Source organism: Remersonia thermophila, chromosome 4, assembly GCF_042764415.1.
Source record: "Remersonia thermophila strain ATCC 22073 chromosome 4, whole genome shotgun sequence".
Taxonomy (NCBI): Eukaryota; Fungi; Ascomycota; class Sordariomycetes; order Sordariales; family Chaetomiaceae; genus Remersonia; species Remersonia thermophila.
Window position 1 is genome coordinate 2,570,525 of NC_092220.1, and position 23,392 is coordinate 2,593,916.

A 23,392-nucleotide genomic window follows, 5' to 3' on the forward strand; every position below is an offset into this window, starting at 1 on the left:
GAACCCTAACCCTTGCACGTCGCTCCTTTGCGGCCCAGGCTCCATGTGATGTCATGCATGCTGATGCTGCCCCGCCCCAAGGGCGCGCAAGCTGCCTGCAACATTGGATTGTTTGGTTTGGTGTGTTTGCCAGCTCCATCTCCGTTCAGTCTTTCTACATCCAAACAGGCAAGAGGGGTTCTCAACCAGGCACCAGCGTCCACTGCCTGTCCAAGACATTTTCTGCCTTTGTACCTCTTCTCTCGACAGTCAAAGCAGCCAGGTTTGGCAAGTTGCCCAAACCCCTAACCCCCACCCCAGCTCTGGTCTCTATCTCTCTCTCTCTCCATCTTCCCTCACTTTCCTAACCGTCCGCCCTGCTTCTTCTTCTTCTTTTTCTTCTCCATTCAGAGACTCAAACTTGAACCGGTCGATCAACCTTCAAACTCAATCGCGTAATTTTTAACAAACCACCACCGACGACAACCACAAAAAAATGTCCCACCCGACCGACCCCCCGGCCTCCGCGCCCGCCTTCATCCCCCTCGAGGCCAACCCGGAGCTGCTCACCTCCCTGCTCCGCTCCCTCGGCCTCTCCCCGGCCCTCTCCATGCACGACGTCTACTCCCTCACCGACCCGGACCTGCTCTCCTTCATCCCGCGCCCGGCCCTGGCGCTCCTGCTCGTCTTCCCCATCTCGGCCGCCTACGAGTCGCACCGCCTCGCCGAGGACGCGTCGCTCGAGCCGTACCGCGGCCGCGGCCCCGCCGAGCCCGTGCTCTGGTTCCCCCAGACCATCCGCAACGCCTGCGGCCTGATCGGCCTGCTGCACGCGGCGGGCAACGGCGGCGCGCGGGAGCTCGTCGGCCAGGGGTCCGACCTGGAGCGGCTGATCCGGGAGGCCGAGCCGCTCGACCCGGAGGGCCGGGCGCGGCTGCTGGAGCGCGACGAGGCGCTGGCCCGCGCGCACCGGTCGGCGGCGGAGCAGGGCGACACGGCGGCGCCGGACGCCAAGGACGACGTGGATCTGCACTACGTGTGCTTTGTCAAGGGCAAGGACGGGGCGCTGTGGGAGATGGACGGGCGGAGGAAGGGCCCCTTGAGGAGGGGCGAGCTGGACAAGGACGAGGACGTGCTCAGCGACAAGGCGTTGGCGCTGGGGCCGCTCAAGTTCTTGGAAAGGGAGGCGGCGGATCTGAGGTTTAGCTGCGTGGCGCTGGCGGGGAGCTTGGATTAACTAGGCCATGCGGCGCGGGACAAGAGGCGGGACAGGGCAGGCTGGGAGAAAAGGATGAGGGAGAAAGGGAGACGGGCTGCGGTATTAGCGGAAGGGTGGGAGATAGATGCCCCGGTCCGGTGGGTTGCCCGAGTTCTCATCACGATAGATATGGCCGTACGATGGGAACGAAGCACTATGAAACAATGAAATGATGGATGGTGGACGAAGACGCTATCTTGCAGACGGCCATACCGGCCCTATCCGTCCTGCATGTCATGATCATTCATGTAGTGTAAAAAAAAGAAAACAAAAAACCAAAGAATACAGGGTATCAATCGGGTCTTCCATCTAGTCAGCCTACCCCCGCCCTCCCTCTCTCTCTCTCTCTGCCCATAGTACACAACAAACAAACCCGGTTCCACCCTTGCCCGCCGTCTGGGACATTGCCAGACCCTGAGCCACCGTGAACCTCCTGTCCTGAAGCCCCCAGGTGTCATGTCGCGTTCATGCTCATACAAACTTACAAAGGAAATCAAGCGCGTGCAGACCGGTCAGTCCCTTTTGCTTCTCCTGGACCAAAATTTCCCGGGACCAAGGAAATCGCCCCCCCCCCCCCTCTGTGTTCGCTCCATCCAACCAATCAAGAATCCTCGAGAGGTGGGTGGCTCTCTTCAGGCTGTATCATCCACGTGAACGGTCGGCGCCGGCGAAGCACGGGGCCCGTTGAGAGAACCACCCTTCGTCCTCCGGCGCGCCACGGCGGGCGTAGGCTGCCCGGCCAACCGCCGCGCCTGCTTGATCCGCTTGCGCAGCTGTATTGCCGTTGCGATCCGGTCTTTGTCGCCGGCGTGGTCATCAGCGCTGTAGTGGGCGTCGAGATGGGCATCGTTGTCCTCGGCGTAATCTGCCTCATACCCCGCGTCTTCGGCGGCGAGGGCGGCCTCGGGTTCGTACGCCGCCGGTGAGGTGGCCCGGGTCGCCGTATGAACCACCAATTCCTTCTCGCCGTGATGATCACGACAACGATGATGATGATGATGATGCCGGTGATGCCCACAGCAGCAACCGGGCCCCACCTCGGCATCGACCTCCTGCACCCCCATCATAGAGAGCACCCTCCTCCCTCCAGCCTGGCTTTCGCTGATAAACCCGGCGCCGGGTCCTATCGACGCGGGAGACGTCGAAGGCGACGGCAGTGGCAAGACGTCCACCAGCCCAGGCAGCTGGATGCCCCGCCTCGTTGCGACGCTACGCTTGCTGCAGCACCCGTCGCCCGCATCACACCCGGCCTCGTCGCCGCCGTCATCCCCGCCGACAAGCCACGCGTCGTTGAGCAGCAGCTCCTCCTCGCCCACGGCCGTGGGGCGGCGGGGCCGGGCGTAGGTGCCGGTGGCGCGGGAGACGCCGGAGAGCGATTCCGCGTCGGTGGAGAGGTAGTCGTCGATGTTGAACGAGTCGGCATCATCATCGCGGTTGATGTGCTCCTTCCCGTCGCCATCGTGGTCGAGGCCCTGGCCCTCTGCGGGTGCTGCCAGGGCGTGGCCGTCGGCCGCAAGATCCTTCACGCCGCCGTGGACGCTCAAGTCAATCGAGGTGTTGGCCGTGTGCAGCGAGGCAGGGCGGTTGCCGTTCTTATGGCTGCTGCTGCTGACGATGCTGATGATGCTGCTGCTGGCGTTCGTCGCGACGGTGCTGGTCGTGGCGCTGCTGGTGATGGTGGCAGCGGTAGGGCTGCCCGAGGAGGCGGACCAGCCGCGCGAGACGCGCGTGCGGATGGGTGGGGGGAAGTCGCAAGACGAAGTGGCGTCATCGGCGGTGTGAGAGTCAGGAGTGGTGGCGTTGCGGCTGGCAGCACGGCGGGTCGCAATGGTGGGGAAGCGAGGGTGGCGGGGCGCATGGTAGGCGTCCTCGTGCGAGAGCCGATCGGCTTGGACTGCTATTCTCGGCCGACGAGGCGATGTTGGCGAGCCGACGTCAGGCGGCGGAACCGACGACGAGCGGATCGTGCCTATGCCGTGGTGCTTGCGGACGGCGAGCGCAGAGGACGGCCGAGCAGGATGGTGGTGGTGATAACGGGCGCGGGCGGTCCCCCAGGCATCCTCAGCATCCAGGTCAACCCCCGACATATCCTCCGCGACGTCCCCTTCCGTGCTCCTCGAGGCTCTGATGGTGCGCGAGGTGGGAATCGCGGGAGACGGCGCGGCCTCGGGGACCTCTGGCAGGGCGATCGGCGTTTTCGTCGACGGGAATCCAAAATCGAACCTGGCGAGATCGGCCGCCAGAACCCGGTGCAAATTCTGTCCCGCCAGATCCGATGCAGGCACGGGCGAGGTGCTCCTCTCCGGGCCGAGCACAGGAGACGCAAACGACCCGATCGACTGGCTTCGCATGCTTCTTCCACGGACGTACCGCGGGCTCCTCGAAGAGAGGCGCGTTTCCTGCAACGAGTGCAGCGACCTCCTGCGAGCAGAAGGCGAAGCAGCAGCGGAGGAGCGGTTCGTGGCAACCTTGCCCTCCTCCGTGTCGACGTCTTCTTCGCCCACGGCCCTCAGGTGGGACCTCGGAGCCAACCCCGAACGAGCCTGGTAGAAGGCGCGGACGTGCTCGGACCCCAGGTCGAAGCTGTTCTCGCCCAGGTTCCTCTCGGCCACATCCTCGCCGTAGTCCCTCGCGCCGGAAGCACGAACGCGGGCGCGGAAGTTGGCGGGACGGATCTCGGACTGGGCGTCGAGGATGTCCTTGAAGCTCGGCTTGCCGTCGATCCGGAGCGACGAGACCTGGGAGAGCCCCGGGGAGCAGCGCTGGGTGCTTGTGGCGGTCGCGGCCGTGTTGCTGCTGCTCACGACCGAGGCGCGGGACTCGGGCCGGGACCTCGAGGCGGAGGCGACGCTCATGGATCTCGCGATTCGGAACCCCGACGAGGAGGACGACCTCTTGGGCACCGGACGGGGGTCGGCCGGGGATGTCGCAGCCACCTCCTCCGCGGGGACCCGGGGGATGCAGGGAGCCGGGGCCGGGGCCGGGGCCGGGGCCGGGTCCGGGGCCGGAGCCGGCGTCTGGTCTTCTCCCTCCTCTACCTCCTCTTCCTCCGAGACGGTCGGCAGCGAGAGCTGGGAGCTGGCGACCTCGGGCTCCTCGTGGAGGGATTCTTGGTCGGCGTCTGGGTCATGGTCGGGGGGTCTGGAAGCCAGGGTAGGTCCACCTATGCGTGTCTTGTAAGCTGGGCTGCATCTTTTGACCGCCTGGCGAGGGCGCGTCGTCATGTACCTCGAACCCGAACCTTGGGAGACAAGCGAGGGACGTAGGGCGGGGCTCTCGGGGTCTCTTTGTCCTTGATCCTATTCTTGATGAGAAAGCTGAAGAGGCCCATGGTCACGGCCATCCCCCATCCGCCGGCGGGTGCGGTCCGAAACTGCGGTGTGTGCCGTGTTCCGCGGCGGTTCGGGAGCCGGGGATTCGATCGCTGGGTCGTCTTTGTTCGTCGCCGTGTGCCTCAAGGACCACTGCATCTACTTACGCAGACACGGCATACATCCGAGCGGGTGGACGGCGGCTCGAGACGGCCACGAAGAAAGAAGGTTGGTGAACAAGAACGAGCACCGAGAGAGCGAGGCTAGCTGGCGAGAGCAGCAGCTAAAAGAGCCCAGGGACTGGACGTCAGAGCCATGGGGTAGATCTGGTTGCATCTGACCGAGAAAAGCAGGGGTGCATGAAGTGTTGCGTACACTACCTCTGGGGTGGACCTTGGCTCGAAGACAAGACAGGCAACCCCTGACACCGAGAAATGCGGCGCCTCACCCCCCCTCCCCCTCCTTGCCGTCGACTGGGACTGGGAAGGGTGGTCGGGACGGGACTTGGGGGGGTTGGGGGGGAGGGGGGGGGTGAACACCATGCAGAAGGCGTCATCGTTCTTCAGCGAGGTACGAATCCGGTACGCACTGCTTAGTCACTATTATATACCGGGCGCCATGCGCAGGAGAGGGCAATCATCACATCGCGGTTGTCGTTGTCTATCAGCCCGAGCCCTTTCGCCCAAGGGCTGTACATCTGCCGTTCTCCGCCGATATGACTCGACCGAGCGATCGAGAGAGAGAGAGAGAGAGAGAGAGAAAAGAGGGGAAGGGCAGCAAACAGCGCGCCCGAGACGCTTCGCCTGCGTTTCATCTCATCGCTCTCCCGGCAGCGACCAATCCGTCGGCCTGCGGACGTGCATCCTCACATCTGCAAAATGCGCGGCGGCTGTCAGGGGGTGGTGTTCTAGCGGCAGACAAAGACGCGCGAGTGGCGGACTTTTTGCGGGCAAACGATGGCCCTCCCCGTTGGCGCGGCGGCGTGCAGGCATGGCGTATTTTGACAGAAGGATGTGTCCTACTGTGTATACTCTAGTATAGTGGCAGAGGCTCTAGCGCGGGAGCACAGGCTTCTTTGCAAACCGGGTAGTCCTGGTTCCGCAGTAGCCGGGCTGTCCATCTTGGGCATCGTCTTTGTCCAAAAAAATCGTCTGTGCGGGCCCATCTTCCGCGTGCCCTCGTTGCACGGCGGGGCTCGCAAGCATCGCCTCCTCCACGTATCGTGGTGTTTGTTGTGGTGCTACGGAGGAAATCACTCGCGGTCGTCGTCAGCAGAGAGCACAACAAACGCATCGTCCATCCCGGTCCGCAGATGGCTGGAGGGGTGCGTTCAGGTGATGCCCCTTGGCACTTCACTTCCAAAATTGGCCCTGACGATGAGTCTTTTTTATTTATTTATTTATTTTTCGTCTGCTCCATGTCTCTCATGAGAGCGCCCAACGGGCAAGCTCCACACCTGCTCCCTCTTCTCTTCAGAGATGCCCCGAAGATCAGGGACCTCCTCGGAGATGTCGGCACCAGGAAACGCTGCTAACGTTGCTGCTGTGTAAAAAAACCCTTCCCTTTGGAGACTGGTTTCCCAATGAACCCCAATGATGGATTTTTTCTCCAAAGAAAGCCACGTCCAATACTGCGTAGACATTTCAACCGCGAGGCTCGTTTTGGGGCCAACGCACCTATGGTACAATCCGCCACCCCGACGCCTCCGTAGGTCTCCATCATTTCATCAGCTGGCCCACCCGGTATTTCCGCCCTGGGCCGGTAGCCTGGAAGCCTCTTCGGAACGCCAAGAGAAGAGCGAGGCTCCAGAACCCGGAAGCTATTAGTTGACTACTATATAGTGCCTCAAAGCTCAAAGAAAGCACTCCGTCAAGCTCCAAGCTTCGGAAGATGCCCTTGCCCCCATCCCTACCCATTCCGGAAATCCGTCAGGCGGGCCCTCCCCCCCCCCCCCCCCTGGCACGCCTGATTGGCCCCTGGTTGTCGATCGCCGTGGCTGTTGCTTTTTTCCCCATTTTTGGTGGCTCGTCAATCTGGGTACCATCGGACTGGGATCTCGCTGCGTGTTATTGCCTCGAAAGGGAATCCTTATCCCGGGGTACAGAAACCGCCGTGCCATGGAACCCAAACGTGGGACCTCAGGCTCGCCGGCATGCCGCGTCAAAGGTAGTTGTGTCTCAATCATGATTTGCCCTGTCGATCCGATGCGGAGCCCCGGTCCTCCATGCTCTCGAGGAGGGGTTTGCACCTACATACTACAGTACGCACGACACCCAGCACGGTCGCGTAACGTTACCCCTGAGAGCCAAATCAAACGGCCGCGTCCATGGCGGGGCGCTGAGACATCCACCGCAGAATTCACCGCTACTCCGCTGATCTCGGGCATCGAACCGGAATGCCGTGGCCACTCGGAGCGCGCGGCTGCTGGATGGGAGGCTTACGCAGTAGCGTACCTGATATGCTCAGGTTCCACGGCAAAGTCGGGTATGCTTCCCAGCGCGTGCTATGGGTTGTCACGGCATGCCATCTCAGCCCACCATCACGGTACGTACAGTGCATGCTGCTGCTACTGCATCCCCGAGGCCGCTTGTACCAATGACCATGATCGCTTTGGGTTTGTGTACCCCCCTCCCGTGCAGCCCGCCGTCCGCGGCCGATGTTGTTCGGACCGTTCGAACAGCGAGACCAATCCACAAACCTCAGGCCGACCTGCCATCTCCCGCCCCCGCGTCCCTCAATACGGGACGGGCGACAAACGCTGCGCGCAACAAGGCCACTCGCTCCCATCTCCGAGGCCGTGCTTGTGCTTGCTGTTCTGTACGCACCCGCGACAAAACATGATGCATCGTTCTTTTTGTGCTTTTTTTTTTCGGGATGGCTGAGGCCGCAAGCCCAGTGGCTGAGCCGAACGGCGACTCACATGGAAGCCGCGTGTGTCAAGCCGCCTGACGTACCACACAATACTGTGTATGTTTCGTACCTCCTGCTGGAACCATGCCAGCCAAAGAGCTGTGCTCTTCAGAAACATCCCTCGATCTGGTGACGGCCCTGCTGTTTGGCACGAGTCAGGCGTACCGGCGAAGCTTCGAACGTGAGGGGACATGCCCCAGATCCCCCTGGCTTGCGCATAGCTTCCCATGCCTCTTGAGTTCAGGCCGCGAGTCGGGAGAGGCTTGGCCTGGCAAGACAAGACCCCTCCTCCCCGCTTCCAATCTACCCATTCTCCGTCATGCTCAGGCATGCGTGGTATGCTGTGCGTGACGTGCAGCTGTGTGTCAGTTCCCAAACCTTGCTTCTTGGGGAAAAAGTGAGCACACCGCGTGGGTACTAAGACATATGCCACGAGGTCGGCCCCAAGCAGCTTCCAGGTTGTCTCTCGCGATCGGAGGTTGCTGCGCACAGGAGCGGTCAACCCGGACGGGCCAAGTATAGAAGTCCCATGCGCGCCATGCGCGCCATGCATGCCATGTACGCCATGCACGTCATATGCCACCCATGCCGTGAACATGACAGGAATACTAGTAGTACTGTGTATGCTCCCAGGGCTTTTCCCCAACGCCGTGCATCCTGGGAAAGAAAGTGGCATCCTCGTGTACGGGTTCCGAGGTGGGACAATATCTGTAGGTATGTACCTGGACGGGACACTGTACAGCACCAGCAAAGTCGTGAAGGCCCAAAATATTGCCAACGCGGCCATGAAATCGGGATCTGCTGGTCCATGTTTAACCGCTGCCTTATTGTTTCGGAGCTCGAGATGAGGAGCAACCGAAAAACCCCACCTCCACCGAACAAAGTGAACCGATGGGAAGCCCTGGCCTGAAGATGGTACCTGTAAAGACTCTCTTTTTTTTTTGGTTGACTGGGGGGGGGGGGGGGGGGAGGCCGCCTGCCAGCCTGGAAGTTCGCAGTTGGTAGCCTAGAGGTAGTTATCAAGTCCTGACCAAACATATCGGAAAGACCTCTAGGCACCGTAGGGAAGGGAGGACGTGCATGGTAGGCAACCACCAACGCCCAACCAAGCTTCCTGTCCCTCGACGTACTACGTACCCGACTTGATGTGTTCGCCAACTGAAAGAAAAAAAAATTCATTGCTTGTGTAGATGTCCTTCACCTTTCCTCTCTCCATTGCTCTACTTGTAAATCGTCCCCCATCGGTTCCAATCATCCCCCTTCCTCTCTTCCTCCCTCTTCGCTCCCGGTAGAAGCCCGGGAATTCATCTTCCCCTCGCCCTGCTTTGTCTTCCACAATCACACCCAACCCTCCTTCGAAGCTCCTCCTCCGTCATTCCATCCAGAACTTCCTTGGCCTTCCTCGCCGCAACAATCTTCCCCTGCCAGCCGTTGCCCGCCACGGCGTGCGCCACCGTTACCCCGTGCACTCGCACCGCACAGACGACCTGCTTCCTGGTCGCGCCCATCCCGGGGCCAACTCCGGCGTGCAGCAGGACGGGCGTCGTATTTTGCTTCATCCTCGCCACTCCATCTTGGTTCTGGCCCGCGATGTCTGAAGCAGTGTTTCCATCTCCGCCCCTCTCTCCCTCGGCGGGAACGGCCACCTCGGCGACGGCCGGCAGCTCCCTCACCAGCACCCTGCACTCGCCGCACCTCAACCTCTTCTGTACCGCCTCCATCAAGGCCGTCACAGCCTGCCCACGCACAAACTCATCATACAACCTGGGATCCCCAAAGAACGGCAGCACATGCTTCTCCAGAAACTCTCTGACCCGCCCAAAGTCATAGCCGCTATCCACAAAGACGGCCCCGATGTACGCCTCGACCACGTCCGGAAGACACTTGGGCGGCTGGGAGAGGACGACCCAAAAGTCCCTCGCAAAGTCCTTCTCCGGATCCGCGCTCCCTTTCCGGCCGGCATCCTCCCTCGCGGCCTGCAGCGCATCTTCCACCTCGGCCGCGTAGTCCACGATCTGCCTCTGCACCTGCGGCGAAACGTGCTGCATGGCGCGGTGGAAGCCCAGGTACACGGCCAGGCACCCCAGGAACTGGTTGCTCACCATGGCCATCTTGTGCTCCGTCAGCCATTCGGGGTCGGCGCCCGGGTATGCATCAAAAAGGAACTCGACGCACGCCATGTCGAGCAGCGCGTCGCCGAGGAACTCGAGGCACTGGTACGAAGGGAGCCGCTCGTACATGGTAGGGTAGCTTGGGTGTTGGAAGGCGGAGCGGAGCAGGCGTGGGTGGCGGAACCGGTAGCCGAGGCGGGCGGCGAAGCGGTCGGCCATGTCGAGCTGGGGGGGCGTGGCCGGGGCGGTGGCCCAGGACGGGGCGGAATAGGCGGCGTAGTACTGAGACCAGGACGTCATAGGGTGGTGGGAGTTGCGGACTAGGTAGGTGACGGCGCGGATGGCAAGGTCGAAGCGGGTGGCCGGGTCGCCTGAGCGATCGCGGCCGGTGAGGTAAGCGGCGCCGATGAGGGCCTCGCACACGTCGGCGATGGTCTTGTCTGCGAGGACATGCTTGCTGGCCGAGCCGTCCGCGCGCTTGCCACGCTTGAGCGTGAGCCCCTGAGGGTACCAGCTGCGGCGGTCAAAGGCCATGGAGCGGATGTGCTCCTCGAGGTGAAGCTCCAGGGCGTTGTTGAAGAGGTTGCGATTGCAAATCATCAGCATTCTCTCCACGTGGTAATCCAGTTCGGCCTTCTCCGGGAGGAGCGTGACGACCGAGATGGTGGTGGCCATCTTAAGGATGCAGTCGCCCAGGAACTCGAGGCGCTCGTAGTTGTTGCCCATGCCGGCTTTAGTGACGGCCTTCTCGGCGTCTCGCTCCTGCGCCTCGTCGGTGCCGTCGCCGTCCTTGGTGAAGGCTTCGAGGGCCAGGTCGGGGCGGATCTCGGCAAGACCGATCTTCTTGCAGGCGTCCATGGCGATGAGGCTCGCTTCGAGGCGATGAAGAATCGAGGGTAGGGTGTAAATCATCGCTACGACGCGGACGGGCAGCTAGTCTCGTCAGCGAACGCTCTTTCGTCCTCCCCTAAACACCCCACCACAACGTACCGGAGAGATCCTCATGGGCTCGAGGACGATAAAGCACGTCTCTGGAGCAAAGGGCCGATCAGCAGGCTTGTCATCCAACAAGTTCCTCCTGACTGGCAGCAGCTCCGCCTCGACAACCGGCTGGTCTTGCTGGAGCGTACGATACGTGCTGAGCTTGGACCACGAGGCGAAGCTCCAGTTGAGCACGCTGCGCTCGTTTCCCGCCTTGCTCCACGCCCTGTGCGACGGCGCGACGACGCCTGCGGGCACCAGATCCGTCGGTTTCATGTCGGCGCGGCGGCGCTTGAGGAAGAACTTGCGGGCGCCGTCGTAGCAGTCCGCCACGAACTTGTCCCGGAAGAAGTCATCGTCGTGCGGTTCGTCGAGGCGGTACGCGATGTGCTCGTTCTGCCGGACAAGCTGGACCGTGGCCCAGTCGATGACGGCGCTCGGGTCCGGAAGGGATCGGAAGTCGTGGTCGTGGTGCAGCCGGCTCGGGGCGAGGAAGTAGGGCAGCTGGGCGGCTGTCGCGTCGTACTCCTTGCTGAAGACGTCCTTGAACACGGTCAGCGTAAACGCCGTCAGGCCTTGGAGCTGGGCCTCGTCGACGCTCAGGCATCCGCGGACTGGAATGCACGCGGCTGGCGTGGAGCTACCGTTTCCAAAGAACAGCGGGAAGGGGGCCATCTTGTGAATCGGCTCCCGAGTGAGGAGGAGCAGCGGGGTCGACGGGCGCCCGAGAGCAGCCGGGTTCTCCAGCGTCAAGACCGTGACGTACAGCTCTTGGGGCTCTCCCAGCCTCGACCAGATTTCAGGCTTGATTCGCATGTCATACTGCGTCTGCTTGGAGCTCAGGGCAAGGCGAGCGCTGCGCATCGCCGGGAGCTGCTTGGTGAAGACGGGCCGCAGGTGCTCGTCGAGGTACTTGTTCTTGAAGAGCTGGAGACACATTTCGTACGCCGCCGAGCACTTGGCCACGGCCTTGCTCGCGTGGACCCTGCCCGTGGCGCTGCGGATGGGCGACGAGCCTGGCAGAATCACCTCGCACTGAAAGCCGCCTGGAACGGCGGTGATGACGTAGCTGGCCGTCGGGACCGCCTCGGGCGGGTGCGGCAGCGAGGCCACAAAGGCGGCCAGGTAGAGCAGGCTCTGCTTGTAGTTCAGCTTGGCCCCGGTCTCGGGGACGGTGTACTGCCGCTGGTTGCGCTCCTTGCGAAGGAAGTAGTCCATGTTGAAGGTGCTGCCCGTGAGCTTGCGGTCTTCGGGCAGGTTCTCAAGGAACCTTCGCAAAGCGCCCTCGTTCTGCTTCATCAGGGCGACCTTCTCTCTGTGCTCGTGGTTCCCCTTCTCGAGCATGTGGATGTAGACGGAATCCTCCTGGCGCGCGCGGCCGCGGGACTGGATGTACTGGATGAGGGTGTTGCTGGGGTCAAAGCGGATGACAACGTTGCAGTCGGGAATGTCAAGCCCTTCCTCGGCGACCGAGGTGGCGAAGAGGCAGTTGACGTCGCCGTTCTTGAACTTGACGAGCGTCCGGACTTGGTCGCGGTACGATACCCTGGCGCCGTCCAGGCTCGACTCTGTGCGCCCGCCGCCCATCAGCGCCGCAGGCTCCAGCCCCGGGATGCGCATCTCCGGCTGCTGCAAAAGGTCCGCCAGCAGCGAGGCGACATTGCGCTGCCTGACAAAGACGATACACCGCCGGTTGTGGTTCACGCCCTTGAACTGGTCGCAGAGGATCTTGTACAAGCAGATGACCTTGGAGGAGAGGAGGTCGGCGCTGAGCCTGGGCCGGCCCAAGTCGTGCTCTTCCACCAGCTTGCGCGCCTCTCGCACCTTGTCAACATGCACCCCAGCCCCCTTGAGGTAATCCGCCGCGCGGAGCAGCTCCCTCTCCGTCCTAGACTCCAACGTGAAGCCAGCGTTGCCGTCTCCAAACAGAAGCTGCCAATACCGGTCGGCGCACCAAGGCCCGAGCTCGGCGGCCGCGGTGGATGTGAAGGCGAAGCACTTCCTCAGCAGGCCGTTGTCGCCGACGAGCTGCTTCAAGGCCCGGCTGAGGTCCGTGTCCCAGTCTTTCTTCTTCTTGGGGTACTCGACGGAGAGCTCGTTCCTCGCCCTGGCCGAGCCATGCTGGAAGACGACCGGGTCGGCGATGGTGGCGATGCGGCTGTGCAACAGGGCCTCGAGCTCGGCGACGGCGATCTGGGGATCGACATGGGCGTCGACGGGGGAGGCCGTCATGCCAAAGATGCGCGGGCGCGGCTTGCTGTCGTCCATCTCGGCGTAAAAGTCCTTGATGATGCGGGCATAGGGGTGGTTCTTCTTGGTGTGGTGGGCCTCGTCGAAGACGAGAAGGTTGATCTGATCCATCCGGATGTACGAGCGGTGGAGGCCCTGGTTGAGGACCTCGGCCGTACAGACGACAGCCATGTTGTTCTCGATGACTCGGTCCCAGATTTCTCTAGGTTCGTTCTCAAGCATGTCGTCGCCGCACAGCTTCTCGACGGGGAAGTCCAGGTTGCACTCAAGCACGGCATGTTGCTGGAACACGAGGGCGACCTTGTCCACCAAGAAGACAGAGATGCGTTTGGGAAGCTCTTGGGCCCGGTCCACGAGCTCGTTTTGGATGATCCATCGCAAAAGCAAGGCGGCGATGAGGGTTTTCCCAGATCCTGGAACCATGGTCAACCGGTATCCATCAGGATTTTCAGGAAGAGAGCTCACGAAACTCACCGGTGTCAAGGACAGCAATGGTGTTTTGCTTCTTGGCCAGTTCGAACAATTCGAGCTGGTAGTCGCGCGGGTTTGCGATGATGCGTTCGTTCTTGAAGTCGCGCATCAGGGTGCGGAATTCGTCCCCGTCAACAACGAGCTTGTTGACGCTGCTTGTGAGTGCCTCCTGGTTCTCCTCGATCCAGACATTGAAGGCTTCCTGTTCGGCCCGCTTTCGATTTAAGATATTCCGACGCTTGGGCTCTGGATTCAGCGCCCACCGCTTGCCGCCGCCAGGTTCCTTGTCGGTGTCATTAGCGTCATCAGCGCTGTGGTCAGCGTTGGTCAAGGCATTGCTTTCCATGGCATATGAAGCGGACGGCTCTTGATGTTCGGCAGCCATCATGTCGTAACTCCGTTTTGAAGTTCTGGAAGCCGACTGCGGTCGTGGACGAGGGAGGCATCTTGGGGAACTTTCCAACGTCGCCATTGGTGTGAAGCTCAGGTACCTTGAAATGTATAATATTTGCCCACCTGCGGCCAGGTTGGTTGCAGGCCAGAACGGCTTGTTTCCGTAAGAAGCAATGTTTGGGAAAGGAAATGCAGTGGCCCGCGGGTCGAAGGGTTCTTATGGGCATTGCGACTTTGGGTTTAGGTTTCCTCCTCGTCATGCCACGCAGATCTGCGGAAACAGTAGGTAGGCTCTGGTCGTTCGTTCTTGAACCCCCAGGACCGACGTCAACAAACTTGGGAGTGGACGTGACCTCTCTAGGAAGTAAGCCTTCCGCATCGCCGTCAGCGTTGGGATGGAGGCCATATATACACCGTAGGAACAAAGACCCGGAATCCATTTCAAAATGATAACTCACGTTGAAAAACTTCTCTATCCTTTCCTTCTACCTGAAAGCCATTGACCCCCCCAACAATGCAAACATAGCATCCTATGATGCCGCTCAATGCCAACGTCGTGCCCTCCTACGGACTCAGCCTCGACAGCGTCCAGCTTGCGCTACCGGCGTCACCTTCTCCCTCAACCCTATCATACGCAAACCTGTCGTGCAGCCGGTTCTTCCGCCCTTGCCAGAATTCGATTCTCTCAGGGACAACCCTCAGGCCACCCCAGAAGTCGGGCACGGGGATGTCTTCCACACCATCGAACTTTTCCTCTGTCTCTTTCACCCACTTATCCAACTGGGCACGCCCGTCGTCGCCTTCCACGGCAGGATCTGGAGGCAACACCATGCTCTGGCGGCTCGACCAAGCCCCAATCCGGCTTCCGCGAACGCGCGTGTCAAAGTAGGTCTGGCTCTCGGCAGCAGGGATGCGTTCGGCCCGCCCTTCGACACGAATCTGCCTCTCGAGAGGCTCCCACCAAAAGGTTAACGAGGCCCAGGGGTTTCCCGTGCTGGACCCATCCGGGGCGCCGAACAAGTCACGAGCCTTGCCGCTGGTGCCAAAGTTGCTGTAGATGACAAACCCCCGAGGGTCCAGCTCCTTCATGTAGACGATGCGGGCCGAGACGCGGCCTGAAGGGAGCTGGGCTGTTGATAGCGTGCAGGTTTCCGGGTGAGCGACACCGGAACCAGGCGCCGCGGCCTCATTGTACCAAGCGTGGAACTGCTCGATGGGGTCCGAGGGGTTGAGGTCCGTCCGTTTCAGGCCGCCAATGTGTTCGGTCTTGAGAAATTGGTTGAGGAACTGGTGCGTTTGGCCGGGGGCTGGCGAGGGAGAGCCCTCGAGCGACCCGGGCGCGGGCGATGGTGCGACTACAGGAGAGAAGCACGTGCGAGAAAGGCCAGTGAGTTAGACAAGACGTTACGTGCCTTTTGTCCATGTGTCTCATTCTGGGCCATCTCAGAGGCATTTTGCAGAAAGATCCGAGGAGGAGAATGACTTACAGATGAGCTTCCGCTTGTCTCCCAGCGGAGGAGGGTAGAGCGCCATGCTGCTTCGAGACCGGGACTGGGACCGGGATAATGGACCAAGTGAAGGACCAAGATTCAAACAGGGGCGCAAAAGCAAGTAGCGAGCAGAAAGGCTCATCAGCTTGTCACAGACTCGGCACTGGTCCCAGTTGAGCATTCATATAACATTGGACGGAAGAGAGCAGAAGGCAAGGAATGCACAGCATCACGAGCCAATGGCCTGACATGTCATCCGGTGGGTGTGGGGCAGCGGAGAGATGTATGTAAGAGGAAGTACCGCAAAGTACTGCGTCTTGTCATGCACTCACCTGCGCACAAGACCGTTGGTACCTCTGGACTGAGACAGTTGTGCGGTAACAGAGCCAGCTTTGCACCTGATGGCCGGAGAAGCTGGAGCCTTCTCCTAGAATCCAATCATCAAAATCTGCAAGCAGATCTTGTCACACGCATCTTGCACAGTCAGAGGGAGTACATACCTACTACTGCGTATACACAGTACTGTGTAGTGCGACATTGTCAAGCTAATGAGAACTGCCCCACCTACCCCACCATGCGATTAGATTAGATAAGATCGAACTCGAAACGACATCCGGAGCCAGCTCGAGCTCCGTGGAATCTGGAGAGTGCACCCCCCCCTCCCCACCGATTTCCAAGCTCATGATGACTTTCAGAAATTCATAACGTACACCCCCAGCTGGCAAGCATAACACTTGGCTTCTAAACAAAGGAAACCACAGGCACACAAACAAGCCAAGCACACAAAACAAGACATCTCACTCCGATGGACCCCGCCACCGCCCCCAACCCCACGACCGACGAGGAGCCTCGCTCCCTCAAGGCCGTTTGGGCCGACGCTGAAGCCAAGCGCCTCGCCCTCGAGTCGACATCCTTCCCGCCCAACTCGCCCGACTACGCCGACGCCGTCTCGTCCGTCGTTCGCCTCTACAACGAGTCCCTCAGCCTCATCTCGGCCCTCTCCCTCTTCAGCCCCAACGAGTCCGCCGAGGACCTGTCCACCTCCAGCCTCCCCTTTCTCCTCGCCAACTTCCACCTCGCCGAGGCCACCCAACGACTTCCCGGCCCGACCCCGCCCGAGCGCAAACGCATCCTCGCCGCCGCCCGCGACGCCTACGAGCGCTTCCTCCACCTTGTCGACTCGTACGACCTTCTTTCCGACGACTACAAGAAGCTCCTGGAGCGCTACACCGAAGCCCCGGAATCCTTTAGCACCGTGCCCCCCTCGGCCGACCCCGCCGACCGCCGCGCTACCAAGATCGCAAACCTCCAGGCCGAAAAGCAGCTGCGGGCCCGCCTCGAGTTCCTCCGCAGCCGGCCCGAGTATGGCGACCCGGAGGCGGACGGGACCCGGGCCGCGGGTATCGGGGACGAAGACGCCGTGCGCGAGACGCACCTTGCCCACCTTCGCTACAGCACGCACATGACGTTCCAGGCTCTCGAGAGCCTCAACAGGGAGCTGGAGGTGCTGGCCATGGCGCCGCCCCCTCCACCTCCCGGCTCGGCCGGCCCGGCCGCGACCGACTCCCGCGACCGGCGCACCGCCAACGCAGCCCAAAGGCAAGACTATAGCGACCGCTTGGACGGCCCCCTGACCCAAACGAGCACAATAAACAAAGGCGGCCCCCTCCTCTCGCGCACCGGCAAGCCCCTCCAGCCGTTCACCCTGCTCAACAACCGGCAGGAGCTCGCCCGCGGCGTGTTCCGGCCAGGGCACAACCTCCCCACCATGACCATCGACGAGTACCTCGAAGAAGAGCGGCGGAGGGGCGGCATCATTGAGGGTGGCGGCGAGGCAAGCTGGCACCGCCCCGAGCCGGACGAGGATGATATGGACAAGGCCGACGAGGAGACGATGAAGGCGAGGGCGTGGGATGAGTTCGTTGAGGCGAATCCAAAGGGCAGCGGGAATACGCTGAATAGGGGCTAACTATATTAGAGAAACGGGGAGGAGTGGTGATGGACGGAGGCTTATGGTGGCGTCGAGGTTAGACCAAACGACCAAGTAGACGAGGCACCTCCTTACCTTGGGTAAAACACGGAAACGCGGCATCAAATCCAAATCTATCGTGCGCTTCTCGCCGAAGCACTGTGTCCCCATGGCCATGGTCTGTACGGCCGTTGTCCTCGGGGCATTGCCACGGCTCCAACGGTGTTCCCCGTCTCTCTGCTGTGTGTTTTGCTCCACTGATCGGTAAGATAAGGTGAAGTACTTTTGGAAGAAGCAACCAGAAACGCAACCAGCAAACGTCGAATGCCAGATGGAAGCGAGGTACAATAGAGACTTATATCCGCCCAACCCCTCCCTTCTCCCACCCACCATGAACGCCCAGCTTTTTATTTTACTTTTTATTCCAGCTGGATCTGTCCAACCCACTTTTGACCTCATGTTTCCTGTCGCAGTGTCCGCGTTCAGCCACGAGCGCTCCGCGCATCAATCTCTTCAAACCCATTCAGCGTTGAATTCCCATCGCTTCCATTACCATCAGCATCATCCCCCTTTCCTGCATCATTGTCATCTTCATCAAAGTCAAAGTCGGCCTCGTCGCCATCGCCGTCGTCCTCCCACATAAACTCATTCCCGTCCTCGCTCACCTCATCCACGTACTGTGCAATCGCCTGGCCCTGCGCCTGGTGGTCGGCGGGCTGCTGGAACCTCGCGGCAGCGTAGACGCTCTCGTCGTCGGTGTCGTTTCCGCCCAGCGTGGATGCGGCGACGCTGCGGGTTCCCGTCGTCCCTGCCGCGAGGGTAGCGGGGCCGCTAGGTTGGACGGCGAGGCTTTGCCCGGCCGTCATCGACGCGAAGTCGTCGTGGGTGTTGTTGGCGGTGCTGGTGCCGATCGAGAGGGCGTCGAAGTCTAGGTTCGAGACAGACGGCGCCTCCCCGGGTGCCGCACGGGTGGTCACGACGGTTCCCGCGTCGGTCACTGCCTCATCCGCGTCGGTGCTGGCTGCCGTATATCCCGTGTGATAGGCCGGACCGGGCTCGCTGGGGCCCATCTCAGCCGGCGGGATCACCTCCTGGAAAACCCCTCCCGAGCCATCATCAAGACCCCCGGCCCAAATGGGAAGATAATTGAGCTCCTGCTCGCTAAGCGACAGCAGCAAGTGGTCTGAAAGGAAAAGCGGTACGCCGCCGGCGTCCACGTCGGTGGCGTAGCCGTCCATTGGCTTCACGGTATCGTGACAAAAGTCGCTCGCGCCGTGGCGCATGATGTTGAAGAAATCGCGGAGGGAAAATTCAATGTCTGTGTTCTGGTCCTGACCAATGGCGCTCAAGACGCCAGCCTTGAGCCGGGAGCGTACAAATTCGGGCGTTGCCTCCTCCTCCACGGCGTCCTGCAGGGCCGAGTTGAAGTCGGCCACAAAGAACGACAGGGGTTTCCCGCACGACCAGTTTCCGGAAAATGCATGCTCGGGCTCTCCCTGTCCGAGGGCGTTCCAGAAGAAAGGTGTGAGGATCTTCTGAGGCGTGGCGAGGGTGTTGTAGAGGTCCATTATATGCATGTACTCGGCAGCGGGGACGTAGTGACGACGCTGGGCCTCGATAAAACCTTTGACGCCGTGTTGGAAGGGGGGGTCCAGAATGTCAGGCTTGAGGGCCTTGTTGATCCAGCGGTGGAAGGATTTGCGCAAGGCATTGACCAGCGCGCGATGGGCCTTGGCGAGAGGATGGCTCACGGGCAGCCCGGCAACGAGGACTTCATAGTATCTGAGCTTTTTCCACTGCGTGTTGTTCCCCGGAAGCAGGTTGAACACGTCGTCAGACTTAAGAGCATTGAGCCTAGCGTTCAGGCGCTCGGCCATGGCGCGGCTGGCATACTCGACGGGGGTGGAGAGATGGTCCGCCAGCTCGTCACGACGTCGCTGGGCCCAGGTGAGCGGACAGCGGCGACCCGGAGCGGGTTTGGGGTAGGCGTAGTCTACGGCGTGCTCGTTGACGAGGATGCGAAAGGCGGCGATCAAGACGCTGGGGATCTTGAGGGCATGAGCTAGCTGGAACGCACGCTCCGGGCAGATCTCGATAAACTTGGTGTTTGGCGGGGCGATAAGCCACTGGGTGACGGGGTCGACGACAACCTGGGGCACCTCGAGGGAGATGGCAACTTGAGCGACCGTCCACATGCGCACGGCCGAGTTGAGCAACAGATCGTCGCCATTGATGGCCCTGAGCACGCGGGCGATGGCGACGCGGTGACGGATGGGGCAGTAGTCATCGACTCTGCGCCACGACGGGATGTAGCGCAAGTCGTCAGCGGGGTTCTCGTCGACAATGCCCGGCACCTTATGGTCCAGGCGAGGCTCCCAGTCGCCAAGGAGGGTAATGCCTGAGATGATGACGAGTCAGCTGCTAGGGAGCTCGCAGGAGGAAGAAATGGCTCGCGGCTCGGACAGCTGGCGAAGCACTCACATGGGCCAGCTTTGCAGACGTCATCATGACCGAGGGCGAGGACGGCACCCACAGCCTTGTCGGCAAGCGGGCGGGTGCTCAGGGTTGGGGTGATACAGAGAATGGACGAGGGGATATACAGGCCAGCCAGAAACCAGAGTTTCACCGCCCGCGGCAGCCACAAGGCAGTAGTTATGTCAGCCAGCTCGATGCCCTCCTCGGGAGGGGTGAAGTCGAGGACGTATTCGATCCCGGGGGGCAGCTCCTCGAGGCCGAGGCGACGGCGGAAGCGAGCCTGGGCCCTCGGGGTAAACATGTCGGATATGACCTTGGATTCCAGCTTCAGGAGCTTGTCGGAGCTTAGGCGAAGGTGGATGTCGTGCCATGGCTCTCCATCGCAGGCACAGGCCGACGGATCGTCGCGCGGAAACTTAATCACGGCGAGAACGTTGCCATCACCGTGTAAAGGTGCCTTGAGGCTGGCGATCTCTTGCATGTGAAGCTTGATGGCGTTCTCGGTGTTCGCGCTGAGGCCACCAGGCAGGACGCCAAACAGGGGTGAGTCGTCTGACGAGTCCATAGCGCCCAGGTTGGTATGAAAAATGGTTCCGCGAGATGGACGACAGAAGTTGGCAAAGACGAAGGATGACCGAAAAAGGCGAAGAAGGACAGCTAAGGCGGTTGAGTTGCTCGGAGCAACGTCCGGGCAGGTATGCGCGTCAGCTTCGTAGAAGGTGGACAAGAAGACCCGGACTCGTTAGGACGGTATCTTGGGTAAGCTCCTGCTGGGAAGAAACAGTGGCATCAAGCAGGAATGGGTTTCGAGAGTGCAAGACAGGCAACCTGCGACATGTTCAAGAAAATATGATGAGAATATGAAGTGGGATGCAACAAGGTTGTGTTCAAAAAAATGAAAAACCACATCAAGCACCTCCTGAGATTGGCAGAGAGGGAGGGAGGAGAGGGGGAGAACACGGCTCAGCTTGTTGGTTGCCTTGCAGCCAGAATGAGCGCTTGCGGTACCTCCTGAGCAACCTTTGGTAGGTATACAGGACGTAAAATACCCGACTCTCTCGAGACCCGTTGCTTAATAACGACCTAGCGAATGAATAAAAGTGACAGAATCACGTTGAGGACTGCACGGGAAACCGTTCTATCTGTAGCCCAAAGTGCAGGACGACGGCAGCCGTGCCACAAGCATGCAGGACAATGAGGTGGATGGATGCAGTCAGCCTCGAACACCAAACGGCATAGCGCACCGCCTGTAGGTCCCGGGCATCTCACCAGGCGGACCAAAGGGACCGTCAGTCTCTGGCCAGGCAGGACCTTTGAAAAGCCAGCATTTGACCGCCGCCATTTGTCTGGTCGTCAAGGGCGGAAAAAGGTAAGCACTATACTGCGTACGTAAGATAAGGGTAGGCACCCAAGGTGCCAGGTACCTACCTACGGTAGGTAGTACATGACTCGAGGTACGTAAGGCACCTAGGTACCTCCTAGGCAGGTAGCTTCCGCTTATACGGTGTATGTACAGCGCAATGCAATGTGTTTGGCCCACCAGAATTCCATCGATACCGGTTTTTTTTTTAATAAGAATTGTTTTTTTCGGTCGTTAAACAATGGACTAAGGGGAATTGACTCGGAGAAGAGAGATTTTCATTTGCATTCTTGTCCAATCTTCAGCCAGTCTATCTGATTCTGGCATGTTCCAAAGGTGAAGGTATTCCCGTCCGATTTCATGTCAAGCCAGAAAGACCCACGGAAATTCCCTGGACAAGGCAACAACATAACTATCTTGCCCCACCTCTCCCCGCCTCGCTGCGGGCGCCAAGCCCAGATGTGGCCCAAGCTCCAGGGCTCCTAGCCGGCCCCACCGACCTCGCCAGCGCATCGTCTTGGCTCTCACGCACCAATCACGGCCTGGCTCCTCCCTCGCTCCCGGCTCCCCATGGTTCTCGGCGGGGTGTCGCGTGCCACCTCTCCTTCCCGAGGCCCAATCCTGGTCCGGTCGAGCTGATGTCGAGCCATTTCCAGCTTGTCTTATGAGCTGTCCATGTTTCAGCGATGCTGGGGAGAGATCACTAGCGGGTGTGCTGCTCAAGGAGATGGGAAGAAACGAGGGGAGGGCTTGGACCTGCACTTGCCTGACCTACATAGCTCCCGACATTCCCGTCAAGGATAACGTCAACCTGATGTTGTTGGATGCTCCAGCATTGACCTGGACGATCATTGATAGCGGCCTCTGAGCTCGGCCCATGCTGCTTGACTGATCGCCGTTGATTTTCCCAACATTTCACCACACCTTCGACGCTTTTCTCCCCAACCACTTCAAACTCTCGGCAGCAAACACTTTCCATCAGCTCAAAGTAGCTTTGTTCGGGCTCGAACCCGCCGTTGGCCACCCCTAGCTCTCTGCAAACCCTTACAATGCAGTCGTCAACTCCTCCTCCATCGGCGGCGACGTCGACTGCGGCGTCGGTCCTCCGCGTGATTAGGTACGCTCCCTGATAGTAACGTATTGGATAGGCACTCCCCGTTCTCCCCCTCCGCACCCATCCACCTCAAAGCACTCGCCTCGCAGAGAGGTAGCTCTCATCGTTCATTTCTTCATTGCTTCGTTCATGGGCAAGGCTCTAACGTGCTCCCCAGCCGCCACCCCCGCCTCACGGCCGCCAGTTTTGTCCTTATCGGCGCGGGCCTCGGCTTCCGCCGCGGCGCCCAGCAGTACCATGAGACCGAGCTTGCCCGGCAGCGGGCCGCTCCCGGCTTCTATGTCACTGTCGACCGCAGCGGTGGGGGAATATAAATCACCGGCCGGGCTTTGATCCCACTCGCTTTGGCTCTCTTGCCTTGAAGATCTTGATGCTGCTTCAATCTGATCTTCTGGCATGGTGTTGTTGGTTTTGGCAAGAGTTTTGTTAGGCCGCAAGCCAAATCTGCGTTCGGTCGGAAAGGAACTAGTACTACAAACCAGACACACGCACTCACGCACGCACGCACGCACGCACGTTCTTTCTCTCTCTCTCTCTTTTTTTTTTTCCTTTTTTTTTTACACGCACACATACATACAACCAAAGCTGGCGCTCCATCGTCATGTTCAGGACAGAGTATTTTTAGACAAGCCAGATATGGCATCCTGATAACGATGACACAGCTATAACGAACGGTATCGAGGGAGGCTAGGCACAACAGGTTCATGGGGTAGACGGACAGACCGTTTGGGAGCTTCTTATGTCTTCATGATAATACACTTGTCTTTCTATCTTAGCGAAATGTTTCTTGATGGCCAACATGATGTGCTGACTTGGACACGTCTGCGAACCACTCATCACATCACTACGTAGTAGTAAGCAAGCACCTACACAGAAGATGTGTGTTCCCATTTCATCTCCAACGGGATAGAGTCGCATTCACCGCCGCATGCTTCATTTACATCATGTTCCACTTGCGATCAGCGGACATGCCTTTCATATCCAGGCCATCCAAGCTACAAGCTCACTTGGGTACCCTAGACACGTAGGTGAGGCGATTTGCTCTGCCACTTCGTGATAGATAACCGCCGAACGAACCCTGCCAATGTTTCCTCAAAACAACATATTACCACCCTCCGAATTACAATCCATGAACCAAGCAGAGAGCATGTCGAATGCTTGCCGAACAAAACAAAAACGCAGCCATCCAACGCCGCCCAAATGCAACCTGCCCAACCAAACCAAGGACCCATCCCATGAGCCATGCAGATGCCCCAGAAGCAAGGAACACAGAAACGCAATTTTCCACCCCATCCAACCCGACCTCGACGACACCACCCA

At 60.1% G+C, this 23,392-nt stretch overlaps 7 protein-coding genes across 7 annotated transcripts; 3 read left to right on the top strand and 4 right to left on the bottom strand.

Moving 5' to 3' along the window:
- Positions 1 to 475: 475 nt before the first annotated feature.
- On the top strand, positions 476 to 1,216 carry VTJ83DRAFT_4872 (uncharacterized protein; the record flags this gene model as incomplete). The annotated part of the gene is made up of 1 exon (XM_071011409.1): positions 476 to 1,216. The coding sequence occupies one exon, from the start codon at positions 476 to 478 to the stop codon at positions 1,214 to 1,216; it is 741 nt and encodes a 246-aa protein (XP_070866322.1).
- Positions 1,217 to 1,869: 653 nt separating this feature from the next.
- On the bottom strand, positions 1,870 to 4,580 carry VTJ83DRAFT_4873 (uncharacterized protein; the record flags this gene model as incomplete). The annotated part of the gene is made up of 2 exons (XM_071011410.1): positions 1,870 to 4,400; positions 4,466 to 4,580. The coding sequence occupies 2 exons, from the start codon at positions 4,578 to 4,580 to the stop codon at positions 1,870 to 1,872; spliced, it is 2,646 nt and encodes an 881-aa protein (XP_070866323.1).
- A 4,334-nt stretch (positions 4,581 to 8,914) lies between these two features.
- On the bottom strand, positions 8,915 to 13,659 carry VTJ83DRAFT_4874 (uncharacterized protein; the record flags this gene model as incomplete). The annotated part of the gene is made up of 4 exons (XM_071011411.1): positions 8,915 to 8,945; positions 9,220 to 10,502; positions 10,560 to 13,213; positions 13,275 to 13,659. 4 exons carry the CDS (start codon positions 13,657 to 13,659, stop codon positions 8,915 to 8,917), a joined length of 4,353 nt encoding a protein of 1,450 aa, XP_070866324.1.
- A 569-nt stretch (positions 13,660 to 14,228) lies between these two features.
- On the bottom strand, positions 14,229 to 15,197 carry VTJ83DRAFT_4875 (uncharacterized protein; the record flags this gene model as incomplete). Its single annotated transcript, XM_071011412.1, has 2 exons — positions 14,229 to 15,019; positions 15,152 to 15,197. 2 exons carry the CDS (start codon positions 15,195 to 15,197, stop codon positions 14,229 to 14,231), a joined length of 837 nt encoding a protein of 278 aa, XP_070866325.1.
- Positions 15,198 to 15,959: 762 nt separating this feature from the next.
- On the top strand, positions 15,960 to 17,123 carry VTJ83DRAFT_4876 (uncharacterized protein; the record flags this gene model as incomplete). Its single annotated transcript, XM_071011413.1, has 1 exon — positions 15,960 to 17,123. The coding sequence occupies one exon, from the start codon at positions 15,960 to 15,962 to the stop codon at positions 17,121 to 17,123; it is 1,164 nt and encodes a 387-aa protein (XP_070866326.1).
- A 482-nt stretch (positions 17,124 to 17,605) lies between these two features.
- Positions 17,606 to 20,163, bottom strand: VTJ83DRAFT_4877 (uncharacterized protein; the record flags this gene model as incomplete). The annotated part of the gene is made up of 2 exons (XM_071011414.1): positions 17,606 to 19,521; positions 19,605 to 20,163. 2 exons carry the CDS (start codon positions 20,161 to 20,163, stop codon positions 17,606 to 17,608), a joined length of 2,475 nt encoding a protein of 824 aa, XP_070866327.1.
- Positions 20,164 to 22,007: 1,844 nt separating this feature from the next.
- VTJ83DRAFT_4878 (uncharacterized protein) lies at positions 22,008 to 22,386 on the top strand (the record flags this gene model as incomplete). The annotated part of the gene is made up of 2 exons (XM_071011415.1): positions 22,008 to 22,075; positions 22,230 to 22,386. The coding sequence occupies 2 exons, from the start codon at positions 22,008 to 22,010 to the stop codon at positions 22,384 to 22,386; spliced, it is 225 nt and encodes a 74-aa protein (XP_070866328.1).
- Between the last annotated feature and the right edge of the window lie 1,006 nt (positions 22,387 to 23,392).